We start from the raw sequence: 25,893 nt of genomic DNA on the forward strand, positions 1-25,893 counted from the left end.
CATTTTTCAGTTGGAGATACTGACCTGTAAGAAACTAAAGTTGACTTATTCAAAATCTGTGGCCTGCAGAGGTCACGTTTATATGCTCCCAACTTTTTTCTGGCCTTAAGATTTATATTTCTATTTCTCTGCAGACCAGGCAACGAATCAGCAGCAGAGCTAGCCCTGCTTCTGCAGTCTTCCACTTTTCATGCTGTTCTTTGGCTATGTTCACTTTTGGATGTTGGAAGTGATGGCAGTGGGGCAACGTGGTGTTTTCTGTCAGGTCAGTGAGCCAAATTGTTGCAAGGTTTTGTCAGCCAGCTCTACTGTGCTGTGTGTCCAAATCTGGCAGCTCTTTTTTGTACCCCTCCCTGTAAGCATTGCAGTTTGTTGCAGAGACAGCGTGTTACTCCTTTACCTCTTACTGGCACCTGGCTCACCCAAGGTAGATGCTGCCAGCTGGTAGGTATTAGAAAATAGGTGTTTGTCCACCTTGACTGAAGATCCTGCACGGGGCCCTCCGTGTACTACAGTGTGGGGCTCTGAGCAACAGGTCAGATGCAAGACAGCCCCTGTGTTTAGCAGGCATCAGCATGTGGACACTTGGGCACTCTAAGGATTTAAATGCCTGTGGAATTAGATGATATAATATGGGAATTTATGGGAATAAATTCAGAGCAGTGGTAACTGTTGTATTTCAAGGTTAATACAGCACTAAGAATAGTACAGGGACTTTAGTGGAATAGATGTAAGAGTAATAAAATGGATAATTAAACTGGTCTCATTAGAGGATATGCTCCTGCTTTTGCATGCCAGCTGTGAAGAATATGGTGGTGATTCGTGTTAAAAAATATAGTGACTTTAATATGAGGAGCAGGTGTGCTACTGGTATTTTGCAATGTATATAAGTTAAAGGGGATTTACCGTGGTTTTGTTGTTAAAATGGTTTGGAGGGTTTTTTTTTTCCCCTCTGTAAACACAGACTCCTATGGACTGCCATTGCGCAAGTGGAAAAGTACTGGAGGGACCCCTGCCAGAAGCCCCCAGCAACACCAGAAAGACCCGGGAACGTTCGAGAGGCTCTGCTGCGCGTGTGCGGACTGGGGAAGGTTCGAGAAACTCTATTGCGCTTGCGCAGCTAGGAGGTGGAAACTTTTTGGGGAGAATTACGCCCATTTTGTGAATATGCATGAGGGTAGACTATAAGAGGGGTGGCACAGCTCCACCTAGTGTGCGTTGGTGTGGAGCGGGAAACGCTTCCCCCGGCTCCCCGGCGTACCAAGCCTTTTTTTTTTTTTTTTTTTTTTTTTTTTGTTCGTTCTTATTTCAATTTATAAAACTATTTTCTGGTTCTGCTTCTGCATTTATAACAATTTGGTGACCCCGGCGTGACACTGCGGAACCCGTGGAGTGTTGGTTTTCAGGGGAGGCGCCCCACCTTTTAGGTGTCCCCTGGACTCCGGTGCTCCCTCGGACCGGCAGTATCACGAACAAAGGGCAATAAGAACACGCAAAAGAGAAGCGAGATCCCAGAAGAAGCTCCCGGAGATTTCCCCGCGAAGGATCCAGGCGAAGACCTCGGACTGTGAGTGACGCCTGGTGCGGGAGGGTTTTCTGCCTGAGTGAGTGCGGTGTGACTGAGACGTGACAGTGTCACGAAGCGAGTGCGGAGCCCTTCTAGCCGCGGTTCCAGAGTTCCGCGAGGAGCTTGGCTGGTGACAGGGTGAAGCGAAAGGAGAAGTTTGGAAGGACTCAGGCAAGGGATTCGGGATAGGTTTTATCCCAGGGTCGATACGGGATTAGTTTTGTCCCAGGGTTGCCGGCAGGAGATTCGGGATAGGTTTTATCCCAGGGTTGATACGGGACTAGTTTTATCCCAGGGTGATACGGAACCAGGGTGACTAGTCTGGGCCAGAAAGGGAGTAAATCCCGCGGCTCGGGGAACCCACGGAGAGGTTCCAAGAAAGGGAGCGATTTACCCGCCATTCCCCAGGACAGTCCCCTGGGCGGTATGTTAAAAAATCGGTCTAATTGGTCTGAAACAAAAGGAAAAAGTAAAAAAATTATTCAATACTGTGTGGTCGAATGGACCAAAGAACCTATCAGATCTGATCATTTATTTTGGCCCAAATTTGGAACTACTGGCGATTGGGCATGTCAGGCATTAAATTTATATGTAAGTAATAAAAAACCCTACAACCAAGAGGAATGTGACTATGCACACATGTGGAAAGGTTCCCGGACAATATCAAAAACCCTACTATTGAAAAATAAGAATGCAGATAAGAAAACTTCTAAAGGTAAAGAATGGCAACCTTTAGAAAATCCTCCTCCTCCTTATGAGGGAAGCTCAGAGGATGAGGAACCGAAACCTAGCGCTCCTTCCCCTCCACCAGCAGCCGAACCCGTAACCGAGAAAAACAATTAGAAAATAGTGGGGCAGAGGTTTGGGGAGGGGCTGGCGGCGGCGGGCGGCCCCTAGGACCGCGGCACGACCCCGCACCAGGACGCGGCCCCCCCGCGGCACCGCAGGGAGGGGGCCCGGCCGCGGCTGCACCCCCGCGGGGGCTGCGCCGAGCGCTCCGGTCTGAGCGCGCTGCTGGAGGAGCCCGGCCGGGGAATAAAGTGGCGAGCGAGCAAAAAACTTCACAGATGTATTCGGGAGTAGACCCTGCATCCCCGGTGGGGGAGGCTTTGTTAAAAACTCGATTCGCGGCCGAATTGTGGGGAGATATTAGAAAGAAGTTTGAAGAATTCGATGATTGGCAAGAGCGGGGTCTACAGGAATTGTTAAGGGAAGCGCAGGAGGTGCGTGTTAGAAGAGAGGAGAATAGGTTTCAGAAAGTAAAACGCTGGCTGAGCCTCCAGTGTTAAGTTTGATGGGCGTTAAAAGGCCTTTTCAGTTGTTTGTAACTACCTCAGATCAAACTGCTTATGGGGTTCTGACCCAAGATTGGGCTGGAAGTAAGAAACCAGTTGGATATTTTTCAAAATTATTAGATGCCGTAAGCAGGGGCTGGCCAGCATGCCTACAGTCTTTAGTGGCAGCAGTCTTACTAATTGAAGAGGCATGAAGGGTAACTTTTGGAGCTATTATCACAGTGTTTTCCCTTCATGATGTGCGTGGGGTACTGCAGCAAAAGGCTGAGAAATGGCTCACTGATAGTCGGCTATTGAAGTATGAGACTATCTTAATGGAAGCACCAGGATTGGAACTGAGGGTAACCGGTGCTCAAAACCCTGCTCAGTTTTTATATGGGGATCCTAGGGGTGAATTAAGTCACAATCGTCTTGAAGTAATGGAATTACAAACGAAAGTAAGACCTGATCTAGAAGAAACTGAATTATCTGAAGGCAAAAAGTTGTTTATAGATGGATCCTCTAGGGTTGTAGATGGGAAATGAAAATCGGGGTATGCAGTAGTTGATGGAACCAAGTTGGTGGTTAAAGAATCAGGCCCTCCCAGTCCTGCATGGTCAGCTCGAGCATGTGAACTATGTGCTTTATATCGAGCTCTTGAAATTTTCAAAGACTCGAAAGGCACTGTATATACCGATTCTAAATAATGCCTTTGGGGTGGTTCACACCTTCGGAAAAATCTGGGAAGAAAGGGGAATGATTAATACTCAAGGAAAAGATCTGGTTAACAGAGATTGAGAAATTGGGGGCCACTGTGGTGAATGGGAAATGGATCCTTCTAGACAATAGGGATACAGGGAGAATTGCAGAAGACTCTGCAAACCAGACCAGAATTGAAGTGAAACTTCTGGGTGATGGGTACAGTGTAAAAGAGATTAATGAAAACCAGTTAAGAATTCAAGCCACAAACAATAAGAAAGATCTTGATGGCTGTGCAGTGCATACCATTAATGGCACATCATGGATAAAAAGCAGGCACTCTGATCTTTTACCTGGTGACAAAAATGTTAATGAATGTGATCCTAAAATGAATATGTTTGAGAAAACTAAAAGTATGTCATGTATTTCTACCAGCAGAATAATTTCTGCAGTGAATGAAAGGATCCAAATAGATTTCACAGAACTATCGAAAGTTGGGAAATACAACTATTTACTGGTAACGGTAAATCAATTAACTTACTGGGTAGAAGCCTTTCCTAGCACCAAATTTATTGGAGCAAATTATACCACAGTTTGGAATTGTAAAAGTATTCGATTTAGATCAAGGTACTCATTTTACATCTAAGATCATAAAGTTAATTACAGAGCCTCTGGGCATCACTTGGGAATATCACACTCCGTGGCATCCACAAAGTTCTGGACGGGTAGAACAAATGAATCAGACCTTGAAACAACAGTTACCTAAACTAATGATAGAAACCAAATACTCATGGATTAAATGCTTACCCTTAGCCTTACTTCATATTAGGACTATGCCAAATTCAGAGACAGGACTTTCACCTTTTGAAATGTTCTATGGGAAGCCATATTCCCAAGGTATGCCTTTAGGGCATCCATTAATAGAAGACATGATGATACATCAGTATATTAAAACATTGGGAAAAAACTAAAAGAATTAAGAATAAAAGGAATATTGGCGCAGACAACTCCTTTAGGATTTGCAGTACACAAAATAAAACCTGTGTTGTGGGTGTTATTTTAAGCAGGGAAAATCCAGCATTTTGGCTCTTCTTGCCCAGGTGTGCAATCTTTTAGGACATACTGCCTTTTTTTTGTGGGATGGGATGGGGTGGGGCAGGTGTGTGTGTACGGCGTGTGGACTAGATTGCAGAGTGCAGACTCATCTCTGGAGTGGCAGTGCAGACTCTCACTCCTGAACTGCCCTCTGGGGATGGCGGAGAGGGAAAATGCCCCAGTAACAGCCAGATGGGACTGTATCTCAGGGAAGGGGTACAGGGAGGGTGCAAGCAGCAGAAACACAGCGTAGTCTGCCAGCTTCTAGGAAGCAGCAACATCGGGACTTCATGTGCCAGGGATTTCAGAAAGGCTGTCTTGTTTAACGGTCACAAATTAACCCATCCCCTCTGAAAGCATCTATTTGCCTCTTGGATTTATGTGTGCTTTTGACTGCCACAGCATCCTGTGGCAACGAGTTCCACGACTGAATTAAGTGCTGTATGAGAAGCACCTCCCTTTGTTTGTTTGAGCTGACACTCTGGTAATTTCAGAGGGTGCTGCCTCGTTCTTGGGTGGTGAGAAAAATCAATCTTTTTGGTAATTGCCTTTCAGGGAGCAGAAGGCAAAGGGACTCTTCAGCATCAGATGCCTGGCTGTCTGCCACTCAGAAGTCCTTCTTTCTAAGCTTCATGCTGTTTCCTTGGCAGTTACCAAAGAGGTAAGAATGTTGTGTTCAGTTGCATCCCTTGTACCTCGTACATGGGTTGTAGAGTAGATGTGTGCTTGTTCATCTACATGTGTGCTCAGTGTCTGCCTTCATTACTCATTTTTCTAATAGTTATGTCACCTATCTCTATGATCTGTCTGTACATACAGCTATATCCACTGGACATCTGTCTCTCTCCTCTTTGAGCTATGCCATATACAAATGCAGAGTCTGAGACACTGATCAGGTGATTTGCAACAGCCCAGGTCTCTGCCCAAGCTGTAATTAAACACGGCAGCTTTTGCCTCCCAGCTTCCTCCCACTGCCTCCTCCTCAGCATCCTGGGGGATTGACTGCAGGTATTTATTTTCCAGTGTTTCCTGATATCTGTATTTTAGAAGTGGTCCTGAGGCCAGAGAAGAAGTTGCTATCAGAGTAAGCGTGTTTCTGTGCTTGTGGTCTTCTGCGCTTACCATGCTCTTATGTTCCAGCTGTACACAGCAAGAAGTCTTGTTGCTTCCTGGGACCTTTGTCTAGGGGAACATATTTTCTTTACAAGGTGATTCTTACATTTCCCTTCATGACTTGCCCAGGTGAACAACCTCCGCTCGAAGGTGTCTCAATTTGCCATCAGCACTCTTGGAGAGCTCTTCAGGACCATGAAGAAGCACATGGACCATGAGGTGGATGGGATTGCTCAGGTCTTGCTCCAGAGGATGGGGGACTCCAGCAAGTTCATTCAGAAAGCAGCCGACCAATCCCTGGATATCATGGTGAAGAGTGTGACTGCTGCACGAGCAATGACTGCTCTCATGGCTAGTGGAGTCCAGTATGTTGTTCTTCTCTTAGTGATATCCTTCCCCTTAAATTGTGTGGGCAGAGGGAAGGGATGGGAGGCAGAAGGGGAAGGGATGGGAGGCAGAAGGGGAATGATGGGAGGGAAGGGTCCTTTCTCCTGCATCTTCTGTGAACTCAGCACTTAGATTCTCTGATCAACCTTGCTCCTTTCTTCTTGACATCTACTTCTGTCCTACTAGAGCCTATTTTTCCTCAGTCAACACTGCCTAGACGTGGTGAATGATGGGGAAGTGAAAGTCCCTGTAAAGGGCGGTGACATAGCCTGTGGCTTTGCGGGAAGAGGGACAGTGGCAATTCCAGCAGTGAGCACCCTTTGATATTTCACAACGCTAACCACAGAGGCACTGGGAAAACCCATGCATCATCATTATGCAATTAACTTGAGAAGTGAGGAGGCTAATTGCTGGGACACGGAGCAGATCAGGGAGAACCTGCTGGGTGCGGCACAGTTTGCACAGCAGGCGCAGCTCCTGATGAGAGGAGTCTGTCTGACTGTGGTGCCCTTAGAGCTCCACTTTCTATACAGATTCATGCTGCATGTTAGCCTTGAGATGGTGAGTCACTTTACAGGCGCCTTCACAGGCCGACTCCCATGGGACAGCTGAAGCAAATGCTGCTTTAAAATATTCGTGCTGTGCTTGATAGTTTCAGACACGCACCCTCTAGAAAGGACAACCTGGCTAAAACGACTGCTATCCTTTTGAAAAGGGTAGAACACTCAAATGTACCTCTTGCCAAGCCTGAAAGAACAAACTGGCTGCATTGCTGGATATTCTGCAGCTTCATACCCCACAGGGTTTTCAGCCCCATTTTTTTTTTTTCAAGGGTCTTCAGATTTTGGAGATAAACAGGTGGAATAAGCTTCAATCCTGCTGCAGCTCTGTCTGTGTAGTGGGAGCCCTCTGACGAGTCAGCATGAATTATCTTTCATTTCCCTCTTTGTCAGAGTTAATTTTGGGAAAGAAATTGAGTATCAGATAGTCCAGGGAGATTGAATTCCTCCCTCTTCCTTGCAGGTAGTCCCTCTGTACAATGCCAATTTTGGTTTTATCTGAGGACAGGATCTTCTACAGGTGGCTAAAATTGCAGGGAGAACACACGGCTCCTTCCCCCAGCAATGAGGGGGAGCATGCTATGGCTGAGGCCTGTGCTTCTGGCCCTCCTATTTCCTCTGCTCCACTGTCTGGTCTCTTGTTTCCAGGCACTGCAACGTCTTGGTGCGGAGGTGTGCGGCCAAACACCTACTGACTGCGGTGGAGCGAATTGGAGCTGGGAAGCTCCTGTCGGGTGCACGTGACAGGACTGAGCTGCTGGTGTGCACAGTGGTGAGGTTTGCTCAGGACTGTCACCCGGACACAAGGTGATGATCTTCATTTCACCTCCTAAAATATGAAAACTGTTTGATATCTGTCAGGAAATGACTGTACTGGATAAGATGAGGTTGTCCAGCAAGGAGGACCATTGCCAAATTCCTGTGACTCGAATGATTCTTTATGCAGATCAGCTGAGCTCAGATTACTCAGTCAAACAATTTTGCTTGGTCTTATGTGCACAATGCAAAGCTGAAGCGTTGGCTGATGTTCATCGCTGAAGGACCCCAAGCATTTATTTCTGATAAGGTTAAGACTGTCCTAGAAAAATTCCAGCTGTCTTTAACCAACGTATTCAGTCTTTCTACCCCCTTTCTGCAGATTTAGTTACCGATGATAGTCACAAATTGTTCTTGCCAATCATTGTATGATGTTGTCATCTTGTGGCTGAATGACCTCCAAATTTCTTCTTTAAGATAGGTGTAGTTTCATAGTAGCAAAACCAAACTAAAAACCTTATTTTGATTGTTAAATTCCCATTAATAGATGGCAAGAACACATGAGCAACCAGTTGCCTGTGTGCATACATGTAGTATAGAATAATAAATAGTAAGCATGAGGTGATTTGCCCTGGCTTTTCTGCCAGTTAAAGGAAGATAAATTACAATTTCAGAGTGAAATTGAATTTTCCTGTTGCCCTATGTTCTCCTCTTTCCTCTTGTGGTCAGCTGGCAGCATTGTGCAGTGACTCCAAGTGAAGGCAAATAATCTCTCTTTGCTGAATAGGTAATAACCTTCTCATGAAGGTATTGCACAATGATGAATTTAAAATACCAGCTTATTCTCTTAACACGTTTCCTTTGTTTATTCCCAAGGGAGAAAAGACAGTAATAGTCTGTATTCATTTCTCTCTTTCCTGTGTTAGGTCTTATGGACGGAAGATGCTGACTGTATTGATGAGTCATAAAAATTTTGATACGTATTTGAAACAGTCCGTCCCCTCACGTGACTTGATAGATGTTATGGCAAGACTTAAGCAGAAAGTAAGTGCTTGGCAGGAGAAATGTCTCCTTTATGTAAGTGCTGACATTGCTAATATGAGATTAAATATACCTAATCTAAATATACCAATCTCACTCTTCTTCCACTGAATCATTTTGCTCCTGGGAATGAACTGTTGATCCTCAGCCTGTTTATCTGCAGACAGTGAAGGAAGTAGTATCATTAGAAATAAAGTGGGTGTATTTTGAATGTCAGCCACAAACAGGAAAGGGAAGAAGGAGAAAATGGTTTTACCTTCAAGCATAAAAAAACCAACACTACACCCTCCCCAAATGAAGCAAGGAAGTGAGAATAGTGCTTCTGATAAGCTAATAGAGTCTTAGCAACAAAGAAGTAGTAGTGCCAAGAAAATTTCCAAATATACAAAAGATGCACAAGGCAATCAGAGTTAGTACATCTATTGTCTGTATTCTGGCAACACTGCCCTGCTGTCACGCACTGTGGAGCTGGAAGAAGCTTTGTGAATTCAGCATCCAGTGGAAAATCATCCCTTTTTTTTTCCATTCCTCTCCATTCACATTCGAGAAAGGAATGTGTCTTTGTGCAGGAACAGGGAGAGTGAGTGAGAACCAAATCCGCTTGCAACGCAATGGGCCACCCTCCAGACAGTCCAAAAGTTTCTCGCTATTCCCTTTCCGGAGGCTTGTTCCCCACCAGTTCGCATTATTCCCATTTGTGCTCAAGACTCATGAATTCAGGATTTTACATGGCTGCCCATTATGGTAGCACCAAAGCCTTGGGTTATTGAAAACAAATAGTAGACATCACCGAATCTCTGACCTGTCTCCCTGTCTAAGTTACGAAGTGTTTTCCTAAGCCTTTCTTGGTAGCAGTGGTCCTGGTTATAACTTGTGTTTTAAACAAGTAATTTCTTGTTTTATCTTCTATAAATTCATGGGTTTTTATATATATGTAGGGCAGAGAAGACCATAAATGTGACCTTCCATCTGTGAAGGCCCCCAGGAAGTCTAGGAAGAGGACCACGCTGCCACTCAGCCTCAGCATGTGGCGAAGAACCTCTGGAACGTTTTGGGCCTGAATGTCGGGTGAGGACTTGGTTGTGCTCCAGGAAGCCGATGGAGAGATGTGGAATGGCTGGAAATTGCCTATAGAGCGATAAAATAGCAACATGTCTACTTTATGCTATTGTATAAATGGCTGTGTGTCCTTTAATAAAGTGACATTAACTCGATCACATTGGTTATATAAGTTGGGTCTGGGACTTCGCGTCAGCAAGTGGTGCCCGAACAGGGACCCTCCCATCGGTGCTCGCCCGAGCAAGAGAAGACGGCCCAGAGGGGGCAGAAGCAGCCGTAGCAGGCGCTGCCCCGGCGCCTGGGAAGACGCACGCGCAATCGTCGGGAATCTCGCCCTGATCAGGTGAGCGGCTGGGGAGGAGATGGGGTCCAGGCTAAGCAGAGAAGAAGTGGCAGTGGTTAAGCTCCTCCAACATAGTCTCTGAGAGAGGAGCATCTTATGAGGAGGGAAACCTGAGGAAGTTGCTGTCATGGGCTCGGCAGCATGGATTAATCCCCTCAGTGAGCGCAGCCTTTGAATTAGCTACTTGGGAAAAGATCGGCGCGGCACTGTGGGACGACATTAGCTCAGGCTCTAAAGACAGTGGGAAATTCTCCACCGTGTGGAGATTGATCCTAGAGACTCTGACAGAACTGAAAGCAGAACGGCAGACCCCCGCCTCTGCTTTCGCTGCCTTGTCAGCAGAGGCAGAAAGCGCTGGCGCTCAGGATTCCACTACTGCTGTGACGTTCGCGGGATCCCTGTTCCCCAAGGCGGCTCCTAAAAGGAGGGGCGGGGAAGCTTCATGCGCAGCACCCGTGCGGCAGGAAAGTCAAGAGCAAAAATCAACAGATTCACCACCGCTTGATTCCCCCCTTTCAAGCTCAAGGGAACAATCACCTGAGCACCCCGCTCCCGCTGCCTCCCACCCGATCCCGTGCGCATGCTGCCTTGCCAGAGGAAGGCGCCGACCCACCCCTGCCCCCATCCTCGCCTCCATCACCCCGATTGGTGCATGAACAATCTTGTTATGGTTCACAAGATCCACACTTGTGAGCACTAACGAGAAAACTAGAGCAACTTGAAATGCGAATGAAGGAATCAGCTCAGCCTATTCCTACGGCACCGCCGCCACCCCCTCTTCCTATGAACCTCTTTTTTCATGATGGGGGGGTGGCGTGTGGTCAGGGGGCAATTGGACCCCTGCCATCATCGGCTAGCATAGGAGGGGGGGCACTGGGAGGCGCAGATGGTAATGGTAATCCAGCACACTGATGGCAGGGAGTTGAGGGGCAGTTTAAAGAGCTGGGACCAATGGTGTTTCTGGTAATAGTAACCCCACACAGCAATGAGTGGGAGGCCTGAGATTGGAAAATAATTAAGGAGGCAAAATTAGCAGTAGCACAATATGGGTTAAAATCACCATATACTAATTCAGTCATTCAGCATATTTTTACAGCAAATTTATTAACTCCGTATGATGTGTGCATGATTATACAAACCTTATTAACAGCTTCCCAACAATTGCAATTTTTTCAAAGTTGGCAAGTGGCCTGCGAGGCCACGGCAGCCACACTCCGTCAGCAAGGAGATCACAGAATCATCTAGGTTGGAAGGGACCTTGAAGATCATCTAGTCCAACCATTAACCTAGCACTGACAGATCCCAACTACACCATATCCCTAAGTGCTATGTCAACCTGCCTCTTGAACACCTCCAGGGATGGGGACCTGGGCAGCCCATTCCAATGCCTGACTACCTGTTATGTAAAGAAATACTTCGCAATATCCAGTCTGAACCTTCCCTGGTGCAACTTGAGGCCGTTACCTCTTGTCCTATCACTCATTACTTGGTTAAAGAGGCTCATCCCCAGCTCTCTGCAACCTCCTTTCAGGTAGCTGTAGAGGGCGATGAGGTCTCCCCTCAGCCTCCTCATCTCCAGACTAAACAACCCCAGTTCCCTCAGCCGCTCCTCGTACGACATGTGCTCCAGACCCTGCACCAGCTTCGTTGCCCTTCTCTGGACACGCTCGAGTGATTCAATGTCCTTTTTGTAGTGAGGGGCCCAAAACTGAACACAGTCATCAAGGTGCGGCCTCACCAGTGCCGAGTCCAGGGGTAAGATCCCTTCCCTGTCCCTGCTGGCCACGCTATTTCTGACACAAGCCAGGATGCCACTGGCCTTCTTGGCCACCTGGGCACACTGCTGGCTCATGTTCAGCCGGCTGTCAATCAACACCCCCAGGTCCCTCTCTGACTGGCAGCTCTCCAGCCACTCCTCCCCAAGCCTGTAGCGCTGCTGGGGGTTGTTGTGGCCCAAGTGCAGCACCACTCATGACCGGCCGCCAACTGGATTTAACTCTGTTCACCACAACTCTTTGGGCCCGGCCATCCAGCCAGTTTTTTACCCAGCAAAGCGTGCGATCATCCAAGCCTCGAGCAGCCAGTTTTGCCAGGAGAATGCTGTGGGAAAAGGTGTCAAAGGCCTTACTGAAGTGGAGGTAAACTACATCCACAGCCTTTCCCTCACCCAATTAGCAGATCACCCTGTCGTAGAAGGAGATCAGGTTTGTCAAGCAGGACCTGCCTTTCATAAACCCATGCTGACTGGGCCTGATCATCTGGTTGTCCCGCATGTGTTGTGTGATGGTACTCAGGATGAGCTGCTCCATCAGCTTCCCGGGCACCGACATGAAGCTGACAGGCCTGTAATTTCCTGGATCATCCTTCTGACCCTTCTTGTATATGGGCGTCACATTGGCCAGTTTCCAATCTGTCGGGACCTCCCCAGTCAGCCAGGACTGCTGGTAAATGATGGAAAGCGGCTTGGCGAGCACCCCAGCCAGCTCCTTCATTTGCATTTGTGGCAATGCAAACTGCTCTGGGCTCATTAGAGGTAAATTGCAATATAATTAATTACAAGTCCAAAGTATTACTGTCATAAGTTTCCCTGACCTCAGTATTCCTGTGTTTTTATGCTTTCAAGTGTAAAGTTGTCATTTCCTTTCCTGTTTTCTTTCATGAGCTTTGTTCAGAAAACACATGTCCTTTAAGGAAACTGAAGCACTCTTTTTTTGAGAGTTTTGTTTCAGGTGTTGGCCTCAGCACGCAGCGGTGCAGAAGTCTTCCACTGCAACAGAGGTTTCTCAATATGGAGATGCTGAAGCTGCAGGTTTTTCTACCTTGCATGTTTTTGTATTGTAACAGCTCCTCTCTGCTTGCCTTTCATGGCCTTGAGGTGTGTGCCTTGCACACTTCTCTTGTCACTCCTTGATGATTTGATTTATTCTTCATGACAGCACTTGGTGGAGGAAGGGTTTTAGAAGGTGGTATCCCTCTCAAAGGCCTCGGCCTCTGCTAGTTAGGGGACAGTGTCTAATGAATAAGGAAAAGCCAGGAAGGTCTTGATGCTCCTCAGGGCTGGGCAAAACAGAGGTAGATAGAGAGAAGCAGATACAGCAGTGTTGTACTCTTCCTGTTGTCTGTCCAGCTTTTTTGTCTCTTTTTCTATTACTGTGTATTCATGATTGATGAAAATGAACATTTTAAAAATAAAAGGCCTTCATACACACCTTCTGTATGTTGGTATTTCAGTTCACATTAATTTTTATCAGTGGAGGAGGCATTGGAGCACAGCTTGTACTTGTTACTGAAGCTCAGCTCTTTCCTACTGATACAGAGAAATGATTACTTGTTTTAAGACTTATTTACTTATAGAAAACTGCTTAGCAACTTATTTACTTCTAGGAAGTTAGAATATTATAGTATTTTTTTAATATTGCTAAGAAGCCTGCTTGCCCAGACTGTTCTGTGGAATTTTACCAAGGACTACTGTGTCCATCAAAGCAAAGCAGTTTACTGTGAAAATCTACCCAGAACTGCAGTGTTCAGCAAAATATCATGGCTTTGTCCTTGAGGAACAGGTGTGCTCTAACTAGTTGGGCCTCGGTAATGAGTAAAGGTAGCCATATACGGGTTGTAGAAGTTTCATTGGTTCCCTTAAATAAGATAGGATGAGTAAACCAGCTGAAAAACATTTTTGTTGTTCAAGAAATTGGCTAAGAGAATCTGCGCATGCTCCGGGGAAGAAACAAGGTGAGAAAGACTACGAGCCTTCCTCCCAAAGATCCCCGAAGACGCCCCCCAGGAGGGAGTGCACAGGTGCAAAGAGAACATAAACTGTTGACATCAGCCTTTCGAACTAACCCAGCCTTACTCATGCATGTGTATGTTTGTGTTATGTAATCCAGTGAATATGTGTATCCACACTCTATAAGTTTTTGGTAAAATGTGCGGTGGGTGTGCAAGCTTTGTGGAGAAATCCCCTTGCACCCCGGCACCGGAGTAAACATACCTGCCTTATAACTCTATTCGAGTTGTAGAGTCTGTTTTCTGCAAGTCAGTCAGAAGGTGAAAACAAATTCCTATAGAGTTTCGAAGTGAAAGCAACCAAACTGGTAAGGAAACGAACTGCAGGGACTGAAGCTGAAAAGTGTCACGTTTTGCTATAGCCCTAACCTGAAGGGCTAAGCATAAACCTCCTTTACCCTCATATGCCCTGCGAACTATAACGCTGTCTACATCTCCACTAGTCCTGTGGGATGTGCATTTGCTGATGTGAGCATGGTGGATAGTTTCTGGGTAGCTGGCATCCCTAAATAAGGGTTATGCTGTAGCCTCAGGCTTTCTGAGGTGCTGCAAGTGCTATAGGTACCTCAGCAACACTATAAATGTAGGCAATTTATCTACAACAGCAGTTTTTTTCAACTGCTTTTCTCCCTCCTTTCCCAATGGGTGGCACATTTGAAGTATTTGGCTTGTGGTTTGAGTTGTGGCTCAGAATTACTCATGGATGTGTCATAAAATCTTATCTATCCCTTTCTACAGAAAAAATCTTACAGACTGGTAGAAAGTGCTAGACATAGGGGTTACACCAACCAGTTTCCAGTATTGTTAGCCCAGTGCCCCCCCCCCCCTTAAATCCCTGTACATTTGTATTAAAAATGAGCAAACTATTATATCCCTCATTTTTTCAGTTGTTGTTGGAGCAAGTCCAGAGTGGCGTTACAGCTCTTTGTTGTCAAATATGTGAAACGATGCTCCTGCTGCAGCGGCAGCGCTGAGTTCAGCGGGAACCACTCCAGTGTGCTGCGCTGGGCCCAACAGCAGCGGCCACGGTGAGAGACGTGCCTCTACTGCCGTGCTCATACAGCCATGGGGAGAGCAGCTGCTGGGGTGGAGTTATGTTTCCCCCATTATGTCAACAGCGATCTTCCTCCGGCATTTGGAATTTATGGCCATGGTTTTGACAGAATGCTGAAAACACATAGCTTGAATGTATTTTTATGTTGTTTTAACACCACCTGACTTGAGCAGTTTCGTACACAGGAACTTCAGTAGGCAGGGTAATGCCAGGGATTGGTGGCTGTGACTTGCACTAGCTGTGTTATTTTTCCATGTAGGCTCTCGATGCTGCAGAGGAACCCACCAGCAGCTGTATCAGGCCCAGCGACCAGCAGCACATCGAGCAGACTCTCCTCTGCAGAGAGCCCAATGCCCCCCCCCCCACCATGGCAACGCAAGATGATTTTGCAGCAGGTAAAGGACTGCAGCAGACTGGAGACTTCTTCAGCCAGGGCTTGTTGCAATCCTGTTCCTGCAGCCTTGTCCTGGAGGATGTTCGCCTGCAGCAGCAGTGACAGTGCCCAGGAATGCTGCTCAGCTCAGGGAGGCAGAGCGTGTACAAAAGCTGCATTCAAAGCGCTGATCATGAGAGCCTGGAGATGCTGGCCAGTGCAGCAACTATTCTTCATGCTGTACAAGTGAGGGCCCAGCCTTAGGGGCTGGGTAATGGGCAAGATATTGGCCAGGACAAGGGGCAGGGAAACAAGCTGTGTACAATTTTGAATTTTCAGGAACGGCCAAGATTAGAAATTTTTTGAGGCAGGCCCTGTTTATGTTGGGGTTATGTGTCTCTGCAGTGAAGAAAGCACAGAATAAACCCCTGTAACAGTGACGCAGAACAAAGGAGAATGGTTGGATGGACAATCTGATCCTACATATAGAGTAATCAAATTAGCCCACTGAATATTTGGGACATCTAATGCAGAGGGCAAACCTTTTAGTTATAACACCTGGTGATTAACTGTGTCCTCATACTTTCTGTGTTGTGAAGGGAAATAAGAAAACCAACAAAACCCAACTCAAAATTGAGTGGAAATTAAAGAAACAAAGGACTTTCAAACTAGCTTTTGAAAACATCTACTTACTAGACATTGTCAAATTCTAGAGACCATGGTGTGTTGCCTACCCTTTAAAAGGAGAGGGAAGGAATCCCGTAGCCATGGATGCGCAACTGCCAGACATGTGCAAATTTATAGAATGTTCAGCTGTCTATCATAGTGCTGGAATGCAAGCGCATCACAAAGCAGAATAGCATGAGGGCAAACAGATCGCTGTGGACGCCAGGACTGCAGGTCGCTACTTGGTATGTCTTGTAGTTTAACCCCAGATGGTAACTAAGCTCCACACAGCCGCTCGCTCACTCCCTCCTGGTGGGATGGGGAGGGAATTGGAAGGGTAAAAGTAAGAAAACTTGTGGGTTGAGATAAAGACAGTTTACTAGGTAAAGCAAAAGCCGCTCATGCAAGCAAAGCAAAGCAAGGAATTCATTCACTGGTTCCCATTGACAGGCAGGTGCTCAGCCATCTCCAGCAAAGCAGGGCTCCATCATGCGTAACGGTGACTTGAGAAGACAAAACACCATCACTCTGAACATCCCCCTCTTTCTTATTTTTGCCCTAGTTTATATGCTGAGCGTGATGCCATTGGTGTGGGATATTCCTGTGGTCAGTTGGGGTCAGCTGTGCCAGCTGTGTCCCCTCCAAACTTTTTGTGCGCTCCCAGCCTTGTGCTCTTCTTGTGCTCACTGGTGGGGTGGAGTGAGAAGCAGAAAAGGCCTTGACTCTGTGTAAGCACTGCTCAGCAATAGCGAAAACATCCCTGAATTATCAACACAGGTTTCAGCACAAAACCAAAACACAGCCCCATACTAGCTACTATAAAAAAAATTAATTCTATCCCAGCCAAAACCATCACAGTGTGTTAGTCTTCTATGGAGAAGGGGTGTCTGTTTTTTCCTCTCCATATCAAATGCAAAATCAAACACAAAAAGGAAACCTACAGAGGGTGGAAGCAAGGACAGGTAGCCTGGGAGGAATACAGAGGAACTGTCCAAGCAGCCAGGGATCAGGTTAGGAAGGCCAAAGCCCTGACAGAATTAAATCTGGCCAGAGACATCAAGGGCAACAAGAAAAGCTTCTATAAATACCTTGGTGATAAAAGGAAGACTAGGGAAAATGTGGGCCCTCTTTGGAAGGAAATGGGACACCTGGTTCCCATGGATACGGAGCGGGCAGAGGTACACAGCGACAGTTTTGCCTCAGTCTTCAGTGGCAAGGGCTGCCGCCACGCTGCCCAAGTCAAAAAAGGCAAAGGTGGAGACTGGGAGAATGAATAACTGCCCACTGTAGGAGGAGATCAGGTTTGAGACCATCTAAGGAACCTGAAGGTGCACAGGTCCCTGGGATCTGATGAGATGCATCTATGGGTCGTGAGGGAACTGTCAGATGAAGTGGCCAAGCCACAAAAGGGGGCCTACAGGGCAGATGATGAGGGTTTTTTTATAAGGGAGTATAGTGATAGGACAAGGGGTGATGATTTTAAACTGAAAGAGGATAGATTTGGATTAGCTATGAGAAGAAATTCTTTACTGAGAGGGTGGTGAGACACTGGAACAGGTTGCCCAGAGAAGCTGTGGCTGCCCTCTCCCTGGCAGTGTTCAAGGCCAGGTTGGACGGGGCTTGGAGCAGCCTGGTCTAGTGGAAGGTGTCCCTGCCCATGGCAGGGGGGTTGGAACTAGATGATCTTTAAGGTCCCTTCCAACCCAAACCATTCTATGACTCTACGATTCTGTATTGCAAATTTGAGTAATTTGTACTGTCCTTCTTTTAAAGCTAAGTACCACACCCCGGTTGCTGTCTACTGTGGGAGCATTCCCAAATTCAAACCCAGATACATAGCTCTGCGAGGCGGAAGCATTGATTCAAACTTGCAGTTTTGTGGCAGCAAGTGGACCACTGAAGAAGAAGGTGAGGATGGAAAGGGGTTGAATGTGCATAGGTGTCCTCAGCCAAATGAAAAAAAAAGCTGATTTCAGAGAGAAATGTTCATTGGAAGTCAGTCCTCATGTGCTGACTCTGTGTCAGAGTAGGTGGCTGACAGAGAGCTGCAGATGATCTTGCCCTCCTCCAGTGGTGTGCATGGCATCACATCTCTCTACTAGTTCATTATGCTTTCTCCTTTATCAACAGTAGCCAGATCACTGTGTACAGTACAGAGACTGTGGCCCAACTGGCCGTGAATCAGGCATGGTAATGAGATGTGAGTTCTGTTTCTATTCTTGCTATTGATGTATGGTCTCACCGTAGGTAAATTCCCAGTTCTTCCTCTGCTTGCCCCTCAGATGCTGTAGAAATGCTGGCATGGTCTGCCTGCTCACTGAGATGAAACTGTTCAGATCAAGGACAAGCTGAAGATGAGGAGGATGTCTGAGGATCTCTTAGCCTCACATAGAGGTAAGGCGGGAGCCTGCCCACTCTCTTGTGGGAAGAAGGGTCTTTTCCCAGCCTAGAGAGCTAGCTGCCATTCCCACTGAACAGTTCTCCCCTGCATGTGCCCCCCTGAAATAACCTGCCCTGCTCTCAGTTCCCTGTGTAGCCCTCCTGTTGCTGTAGGAGTGCATAACTGGGGGGCAGGGAGAGGAGTGGGAGGTTGTGTGTGCAGGTGACATTCAGGGTAAGCACAGGTCCGTGGGCTCCCTGTTGTCTAACAGGTGTTTCTCTGATGGCTCTGTGGAAGTGGGTAAGTGTTGTCCACTGGCCTGCTTCAAGTGGCTGCCAGCATGAGCATGTTTCCCTGTGCAGTTATTTAGAAGTTTCCAAGAAATCTGTCCAATGAAATATCTAGCGGTGAGTGCTTTAGGTTTGCAGTGCTGTTTCTATTACACTTTGTGTCTCTACTTTGCAGGCCTGACTAACGGCAGTGACCCTGGGGGGGTTCCCCTGAAGCCACTAGTTTCCATGTCAGCTTCCCAGAGGTTCCTGGCAACCTCCAAGCCCCTGCCTCCCATCCAGAACAGCCTTCCTCCCTCTGAGCTCAGCAGTATGAGCAACGGAGAGCAGGAGCATGGGGAAAATGGCACAGGCTGTGACGACAGTGATGGGGATAACAAGAAGCTGACGTCGGAGGCAAAAGGAGCTCAAGTAAGGAAACCAAGCCAAATCACATGTGGTGCCTCCTCAGTTTATTGCCCGTAGGCAGAGCTCTGAGATCTTCTTTCCCTGTGGTGCGAGTCCAGGGAAGCAGCTGATCCAAGGAAGAGCTCAGCTGGACATTGTGCTGCAAGATGTCTTTGCAACATGCATACCACAGACTTCATGTCCTCAGTGTACATCAATAGGAGAAGAGGTGTCTAAATAGTTTCTGTGCTCTCTGGTGGCTCCTGCTGTGTTTTATGACTGAGAAAACTCCAGCAACCAGTTGGAGCAACTAAATGTGTCTAATCTGGTCAAGCATATCCTTCTACAGTTAGTAAAATACAGGTGTCTGTGACACCAGTGCAGACACACCAGTGTCCTGGTGGCTTTTTAATTCAGCTCTGTCTGGTTTAGATAGAAAAAGGTATCATTGCTGGAGCAGGCAGTCCTGTAAACTCAACTTGAGGTTGTCTCAGCTTTTGAGTTGTACAGTCATGTTCTCCTGCGCAGTTATCTCTAACAATATTTCTGGAGTTCAGGGGCTTCTGTGCAGCTTCATCCTCCCCCATGGGTCTGCCCATGGGTAAGTGATGGAAACTGGCAATTCTGCCCACGGGGAATGAAGTCCAGACCTCATCCACTCGATTGCCTTTGCAGGAGGGGCAGAAGCTGCAGCTGATTTGGTTTTGCCGTGGTGGACAGGAGAAGGCAGATGAATAACAGCTTTTGTGAACAGGCTAACCAATAAAAGGCTATAGTGTACTTTATTTCAGTCTTACAGATACAGGGGGGAATGTATGCTTGACATTAACTCTGTTGGTTTCACTGGAGTTTGAACAGGTCTTGATCTGGCTCTTTAGCTGTGACAAGAATGATGGGATACTAAGAAAGGGTGTGTGTCTGCCCCCGCTCCCTCCATCCCCCTTCCTAGCCATGTCATTGGGGAGCCTGAAGTAATTTCAGCAGGCAGAGAGACCTTACGCAGAACAGCAGGGTAGGGAGCTCTGCTGAACTTCGTAAATGACAGTGAGCCTGAGATGATGAATTGTGTGGGAGCTGGAGAGCACGGAGCATCCAGAAAGCACATTAGCATCTGGGCTGAAGGCTGGTGGGGGACTGTAGGAAGGGTAGAAGCAGACAAAAATTAGGGGCTTGAGAAAAGCAGGTTTTGACAGCATGCAAAATGACTTTGTGGGGCCTTGGCCAGAGCTCAGTAATGGCTGGTAGGCGCTTTAGGGACTGTGAGAGGACAGTGATCTAAACCCGTTCCCGTACCCTCAGAAAGGCTAACAGAGGCAATGGCACCCTAGAACATCCTTATGCCAAGCAGATGGATGCCAGGTGGCAATGCAGCCACTACCAGAGAGGTGAGAGAGGGGAAGAGAGTTGGCAACAGTGTGGGACACAGTCTCTCCCTCACCGCTTCCCTTTCCATTGCCCATTCTAGGCCAAGCTACTCCATCCGCTTGACTTTTCCTGCCAAGTCCTAGCTGAGAGCATGGCTAAACTTCTTGTGGCATCAGAGGGGGAAGGTTGGATGCTCAAGCTGAGCACTGTGTTCTTCTATTTCCAGGCTTCCCTGCTGCCCTTGTATTGCAATGGTGGGGATAGGAAGAAGTCACTGGGATTGGCTTTGATTCCCCCTATCCCCAAGACTGCAAAACCATCTGATGAGGCTCCTGGCAGAAGCGCAGTGAAGTCACTGGGATTGGCTTTGATTCCCCCTATCCCCAAGACTGCAAAACCATCTGATGAGGCTCCTGGCAGAAGCGCAGTGAAGTCACTGGGATTGGCTTTGATTCCCCCTATCCCCAAGACTGCAAAACCATCTGATGAGGCTCCTGGCAGAAGCGCAGTGCCTCCCCCAAGCTCTCCGCACCTGGTTTTCCAAAAGGCCCTGGAAATGAGGTAAGCCAAGGTGTCTGCTTCTCCAATATGCCATTCACCTTGCACTTCTTGTCTCATGAGGTTATTTTGCACAGTCAGCTCTCCAATATATTTAGGCAAACTTCTGTGCATTCACCATTTTGTGTGTCTGTGATGATCCAGCACAATATCAAAACTGACATCATACACTCTAAGAGTGGTGGTGGGGAGGAGGAGGCAAGACTTAAAGAGAACCTTAAAAGCAGGTCCTCTGCTGAACTCTGATACCGATTCATCCTGTAATCTTTGTGTGCCATTTGGCAACTGTATTGCATAGATCTGAATACAGCATCTGGTTTTGTGTGTGATCTTTCTGTACCTGCAAGAGTATGTTAGGGCAAGTATTGGCTGTTGTATAGCTGTCTGCAAATTCAGATGCTGCTTCTGTAAGTGTCAGTTGTAGCTTCTCTGTGTCTGGGTCTTCACTGTGAAATGAGAGCCCAGATAAATCTTGGTTTATAGATGTATAATCCTATAGATATTTAATATTTACATATGGTTTTAAGATCAAAGGGGACAAGGTACTAGAGAACAGTTATAGGGCTGTAACTGATGAAAAGATATTTGCTTGGATATGCGTGGGGAAATCTAGCTGTCAACCTTATCCTAGTTATAGCAATAAATAAGGAGACATAGAAATATAGTTCCATGCTTCAGCATGACTTTTAAAATGCAATCTGAATATACTTACCTCCCAGTTGAGTGGGAAAAACCTTTCTTTTTCTTGGGAGAGCAGGGAGGTGTAATATTATTCTAAGGAGACAGCAGTGCTATTACCATGTATAGCAAGATACTGTCATCAGCTGAAGTCATGACCGGGCAAAGTTAGGCTTCTGCAGCAGAGTAAAGGCAGCCGGCTTAACCTCTCTTGCTGATTCAGAAAGGACGTATGTAACAGTGAGATCCACGTAGCTCCAAAAGGACAGACAGCAGAATTGGATAGAATTGGCCCAAACTGAAGAATTACTTCTGTGTTTCAACTAGAGCTTGATGAGCTCTGTGTGACTCCAGCAACCGAAAGTTTAATAACAATTAATCAGCTTTGCATATTCTTGGGTTTATGAGTTGCAATTCCTCCTTCATCAGGACGACCACGCTAAGAAAGTTTGCCGCCTTTAACGCTACCCCTCCTTCTCTTTCTATCTCCTCATATATTCTTTTATTGTTTTTCTTAAGGCCAAGATCAGGCAGCAGAATTGAAGAGAAGACCGTTAAATTTCAAGGTAGGTACAGGGCATGGCTGTCCTAAAATGACCATAGGAGTCCTGACCCATGGGTGGCACTGTGAAAGTTTGGTTGAATACCATCTTGTCACCTTTTTCAATTCCGTCATATGCTCAGATGGCTCCCCCAGAACCCAGTCACTGGGAAATGTGCTCTGGTGATTCAGTGAAAATGACTCCAGCATGGGGTTATGAATGGCAGGAGCTGGAGGGGGTACCTTGAGGCCCTGGAAATGCACAGCAGGAAAAGAAAACATCCCTGCACAGTCTCTAATGTCACAAAGATTAGAGAAAAACAAGGCATTTCACATGAAATGAGAAATGTTCCCACTCCTTCCTCCTACACTTGAAGGAGAAAACCTTCCCTTGGTGCAGTTTCTGAACCAAGTTCTTTGAGATATGAGGTAGATTAATCAACATTGCCTGGTTTTGCTCTGGGAGAAATAGTGAAACCTTGCGTGATAGGAAGTCCTTGTGAATTTTCCATTTACAGAGAAAGAGACTTAAAAAAGGATCCAGCCTATGCAGGATCTGAGCTTTCCGTCCTCTTAAAGCACAAGCCTAAATTAAATGCTGAGTAATGAACTGAGGTTTCCTTTGTGCAACTCATCTGCCTCAAACCACATCTGCTAGTTTTATGATTACCAATCTCTTCCCCTACTCTGTCTGCATATGTCAGTATTGCAAACTGAGGCTGGGGTAGGAGATGCCTACTGGCTTCTCTCCCCTCCCCGCCTCACATTATCACTAGCGATAAGAGTTCTGCAAGGCAAAATGCAGTGTCTGGTGGATCTGTGTCAGCCAGTACTTGTAAGCTGAAAACCTCAGTGACACCGTTGCTGTTCCTTTGTCATCTGTGGGTTTGTAGCAATAGGAAAGATGAGAATTTAACAAATAATTTTGCTGATGTGAAAAAAGGGATAAGATCCACTGGTCCCTGAGCTCAGTGTTAGTTCTGCCAAATACTGGGCACGCCCCATAGGAATGATTCCTTTATTGCTGATGTGCAGCTAGGAAGCTGAGTACAACTAGGGAGAATTATTGCTGAGTAAGTAAGGTGACATTTTTGCTGGATACATTCTGGACTAGAAATGAGCTATATCATGAAACCATTTTTCTCTCTTCTTATTGACCTGACCATTCTGCAGGGATAAAACCTCCTGATTTAAGAAAGTTATTCCTTTTTTACTGCTTGGCTATCACATGATTTTATCATCTGTGAAGCCATGTAAGGAATGATTAGTTCTCTGAGTTTTAACAGCAGTGTTGGAAAGTATTTCAGAATGAGCTGCATTGTGCTATTCCCATTAAGAAAATCAGCCTTTAGTCAGGCTGCCTGGAAGGTGGGCTGATCTGCTACATTTTAGAATGAAACTCCTTGGGGAAAACAAATTCGCTAGCTTCAAGAACACAATTCTGGTTTTGGTAACACTCTAGCAATCCTAAGCTTTTCTTTAAATGCCCTCTAAAATATTCCAGCAAAGAAGAGGGAATGTTGATTCTTCCTCTCTACAAAGGCATATAGCTATTAAAAAACAGGGGTAACTGGGAAAATGAGGATGTTTACTAAAATCAAAATGGATAGGAACAGATAAGAACCCTTTTGTCAAGAGCAATCTCCATCTTTTTGCTCTTCTCTGTCAAGCAAAGCTGCTCACCAGAAGCCAAGGGCTGAGGCCTGTATCATGCAGTAGTTCTGAGTCTGATGGCCAACAAAGTAATGTCATTTCTGCTGCCAGTGCACCATGGTAGTACCCCATCTCTTTGGAGAGGTTACATGTACCTTGCTGTTCTCACACACAATCTATATCCATGTCTTATCAGAGCTCCAGACTCTGGAACCCATCCTGCCTGTTCTCCAGCATCATGTTGATGGTGGCCTGAAGTCGTCTGGACATTTATGTGAAACTGTGTTGTCCCCGTTAACAGGCCCCCCACTCAGGCAGATCAAGGAGGTGGATCATCTCATGAACCCTTCCCTTCTGAGTGATGACGACTTGAAGTACAGCAATGGAAGGGTAAGGGCTAAGGACAGGGGTGAGCAGCCTTCCTCTTCAGTGACTGCTCAGTGCTTAGCACAAAATGTCACTGAAAATCAGTATCTTCCCCTCTTGGGGAGCAGCTTCTCTTGGGAATACATTTGACAGCTACAGAGCAATTGCTTGAGTATTTTCACTGGTGCAGAAGTCACTGGTTGGGACATGGTGGTGAAGTTACATGAGAAGTATTCTTTATGTACGAAGGCCAATTTAGAGCAGATCTGAACGGCAGAGCAAGTTACACATCAGTGAACATGTGCAAAGTGCATGCTCGGAAGCACCGAAGCAAAGATTATAATGTTGAGTGTAATAAGCAAGGCTGCAAACTAAAATGGAAGAGCTTGCTTTTTCTTGGTTACCTTCTTGCTGTATCTCACAGCTCTCTCATTCTCATTTTTGTATTCATTAAGACCAATGTTTCTCCAACTTGTTTTCACATGACTCCGTTTTTGGACTCATGTTCTCAGAGAGCGTTTGAGTCCGTGAGAAGCAGCTGCAATTACTGTCTGTGAGTGTTAAGAAACAGCAAATTACCTCTCACTGCTGGTTATTGCAGATGGTTTTTATTCCCCGGCCCTGGCCTGTAGGAACTGAACTGCCTGTTCACTGGTAACGTGAGCTCTTCATATGTCTGGAAGCACTCCTCTGACGCTCTTGGTTCAAGCAGGGCTTCCTGACATAGATTGAGAAACAGTACCTTGGACCAGTGGAAGGTTATGGCAATGAAGTGTTATACATCACTGGGTGTAACTGTATGCCAAGGTGAGGACAGGAGAAATTCTTCTGAAACTATGGGGATGTATATGGAGCTGCATTAAAGACTATGACACTCTACCACCGTGTTCCTGATGAGGTGTTTTATATGGTTCGTGTATCAATCTTTATGCTCCATGATGTATTTTCATTGCAACTAGATCCATGTTACCTTGTCCAAGTCAGTTCAAAAGAAAATAGACGAGAAGCGAATGAGACAGATGGAGATTTTGCGTAGAGAGAGGGAGAAAGAGAGAGAAAAGGAGAAGTCCTTGCAGCTTCCTACACAGAGTGTTGACCCTGGGGATACAGCCAAAGAAAGTAAGTGGTTACTATAGTTGTGGGCCTTTTTGTTCACTTGCTTGCTCTTTAAATAGTGTTGCAAATGTCTATGAAATCACACTGGAAGGCTGTTACAGTTGCATCTGAGTGAAAGTTAGAATAGGATTTATTTCCATTTTCCAAAGAAAAATACAGAGGCATGAAGCATCTTGCCCATGGCCCACACTGAGGCAGTCACAGAATATCACCTTCCCCCCTTCTCCTGTCTTTCAGACTAGATAATTCTGTATTGCAAACTACATCGGGGCTTCAGACTCTCTGAGTCTAGCCTCCGGGAAAGGTGAATGGGTGAGTCCAAAAGAATGCTTTTCAACCAAGGTGCACACCAAGGTGGAAGAAACAAATTAAACTATTTCTAATTAAACCACAAACGATCTTGATCACATGATAGGACAGATTATGCTGCTCACACCACTCCCTGCTGAGGATCTCACGTTGCAGAGATGCGCTGGAGCCCTTAGGCAGTGCTTATGTCTTACCCCCATGAGCCAGCAGTGTTACTGACTTCATCACAGCTGATGGGCTCTGATTGGACTGCTGCATGTGCTACCATGAGTGCAGCAGCAGGGAACTTAAGAGTCAGCACTCAGCCCAAGGGCATTGGACGAGGTTCCCTGCCCTTTTTCTTGCTATTATTTTGTATACTGGTGAGGAGTGCTGTGGTGGGAGCCCCAGAAATGTAACTTCCCTATCCAGCCTGTGAAACAGGAAAGCAAAAGAAAAGCAGTACTGAGTTTTCCTCATTTCTTAGGGAAAGCATCA

The 25,893-nt window shown here is 46.4% G+C and overlaps 2 protein-coding genes across 5 annotated transcripts in view; both read left to right on the top strand.

Moving 5' to 3' along the window:
• Window positions 1-1,325: 1,325 nt before the first annotated feature.
• LOC141921689 (TOG array regulator of axonemal microtubules protein 2-like) lies at window positions 1,326-9,706 on the top strand. Of its 4 annotated transcripts, XM_074820608.1 has the most exons (7): window positions 1,327-1,567; window positions 5,191-5,296; window positions 5,455-5,643; window positions 5,878-6,113; window positions 7,344-7,502; window positions 8,378-8,495; window positions 9,431-9,706. In XM_074820608.1, the coding sequence occupies exons 4-7, from the start codon at window positions 5,944-5,946 to the stop codon at window positions 9,551-9,553; spliced, it is 570 nt and encodes a 189-aa protein (XP_074676709.1). In that variant the 5' UTR covers window positions 1,327-1,567; window positions 5,191-5,296; window positions 5,455-5,643; window positions 5,878-5,943; the 3' UTR covers window positions 9,554-9,706. The 4 variants fall into 4 exon arrangements, with proteins under 4 accessions (XP_074676711.1, XP_074676709.1, XP_074676710.1 ...); XM_074820610.1 differs by lacking the exon at window positions 5,455-5,643 and having other exon boundaries at window positions 1,326-1,567; XM_074820609.1 differs by lacking the exon at window positions 1,327-1,567 and having other exon boundaries at window positions 5,164-5,296.
• Window positions 9,707-14,527: 4,821 nt separating this feature from the next.
• The window catches only part of LOC141921590 (TOG array regulator of axonemal microtubules protein 2-like), a 42,544-nt gene continuing 31,178 nt past the window's right edge, over window positions 14,528-25,893 (top strand). The window contains 9 exon segments of the mRNA XM_074820513.1: window positions 14,528-14,708; window positions 14,994-15,129; window positions 17,547-17,681; window positions 18,056-18,167; window positions 18,619-18,854; window positions 20,422-20,756; window positions 21,951-21,997; window positions 23,822-24,015; window positions 24,951-25,110. Coding sequence (XP_074676614.1) covers window positions 18,128-18,167; window positions 18,619-18,854; window positions 20,422-20,756; window positions 21,951-21,997; window positions 23,822-24,015; window positions 24,951-25,110 — 1,012 coding nt within the window. The 5' untranslated portion in view covers window positions 14,528-14,708; window positions 14,994-15,129; window positions 17,547-17,681; window positions 18,056-18,127.

The sequence above is a fragment of the Strix aluco genome, chromosome 3 (assembly GCF_031877795.1).
Source record: "Strix aluco isolate bStrAlu1 chromosome 3, bStrAlu1.hap1, whole genome shotgun sequence".
NCBI lineage: Eukaryota > Metazoa > Chordata > Aves > Strigiformes > Strigidae > Strix > Strix aluco.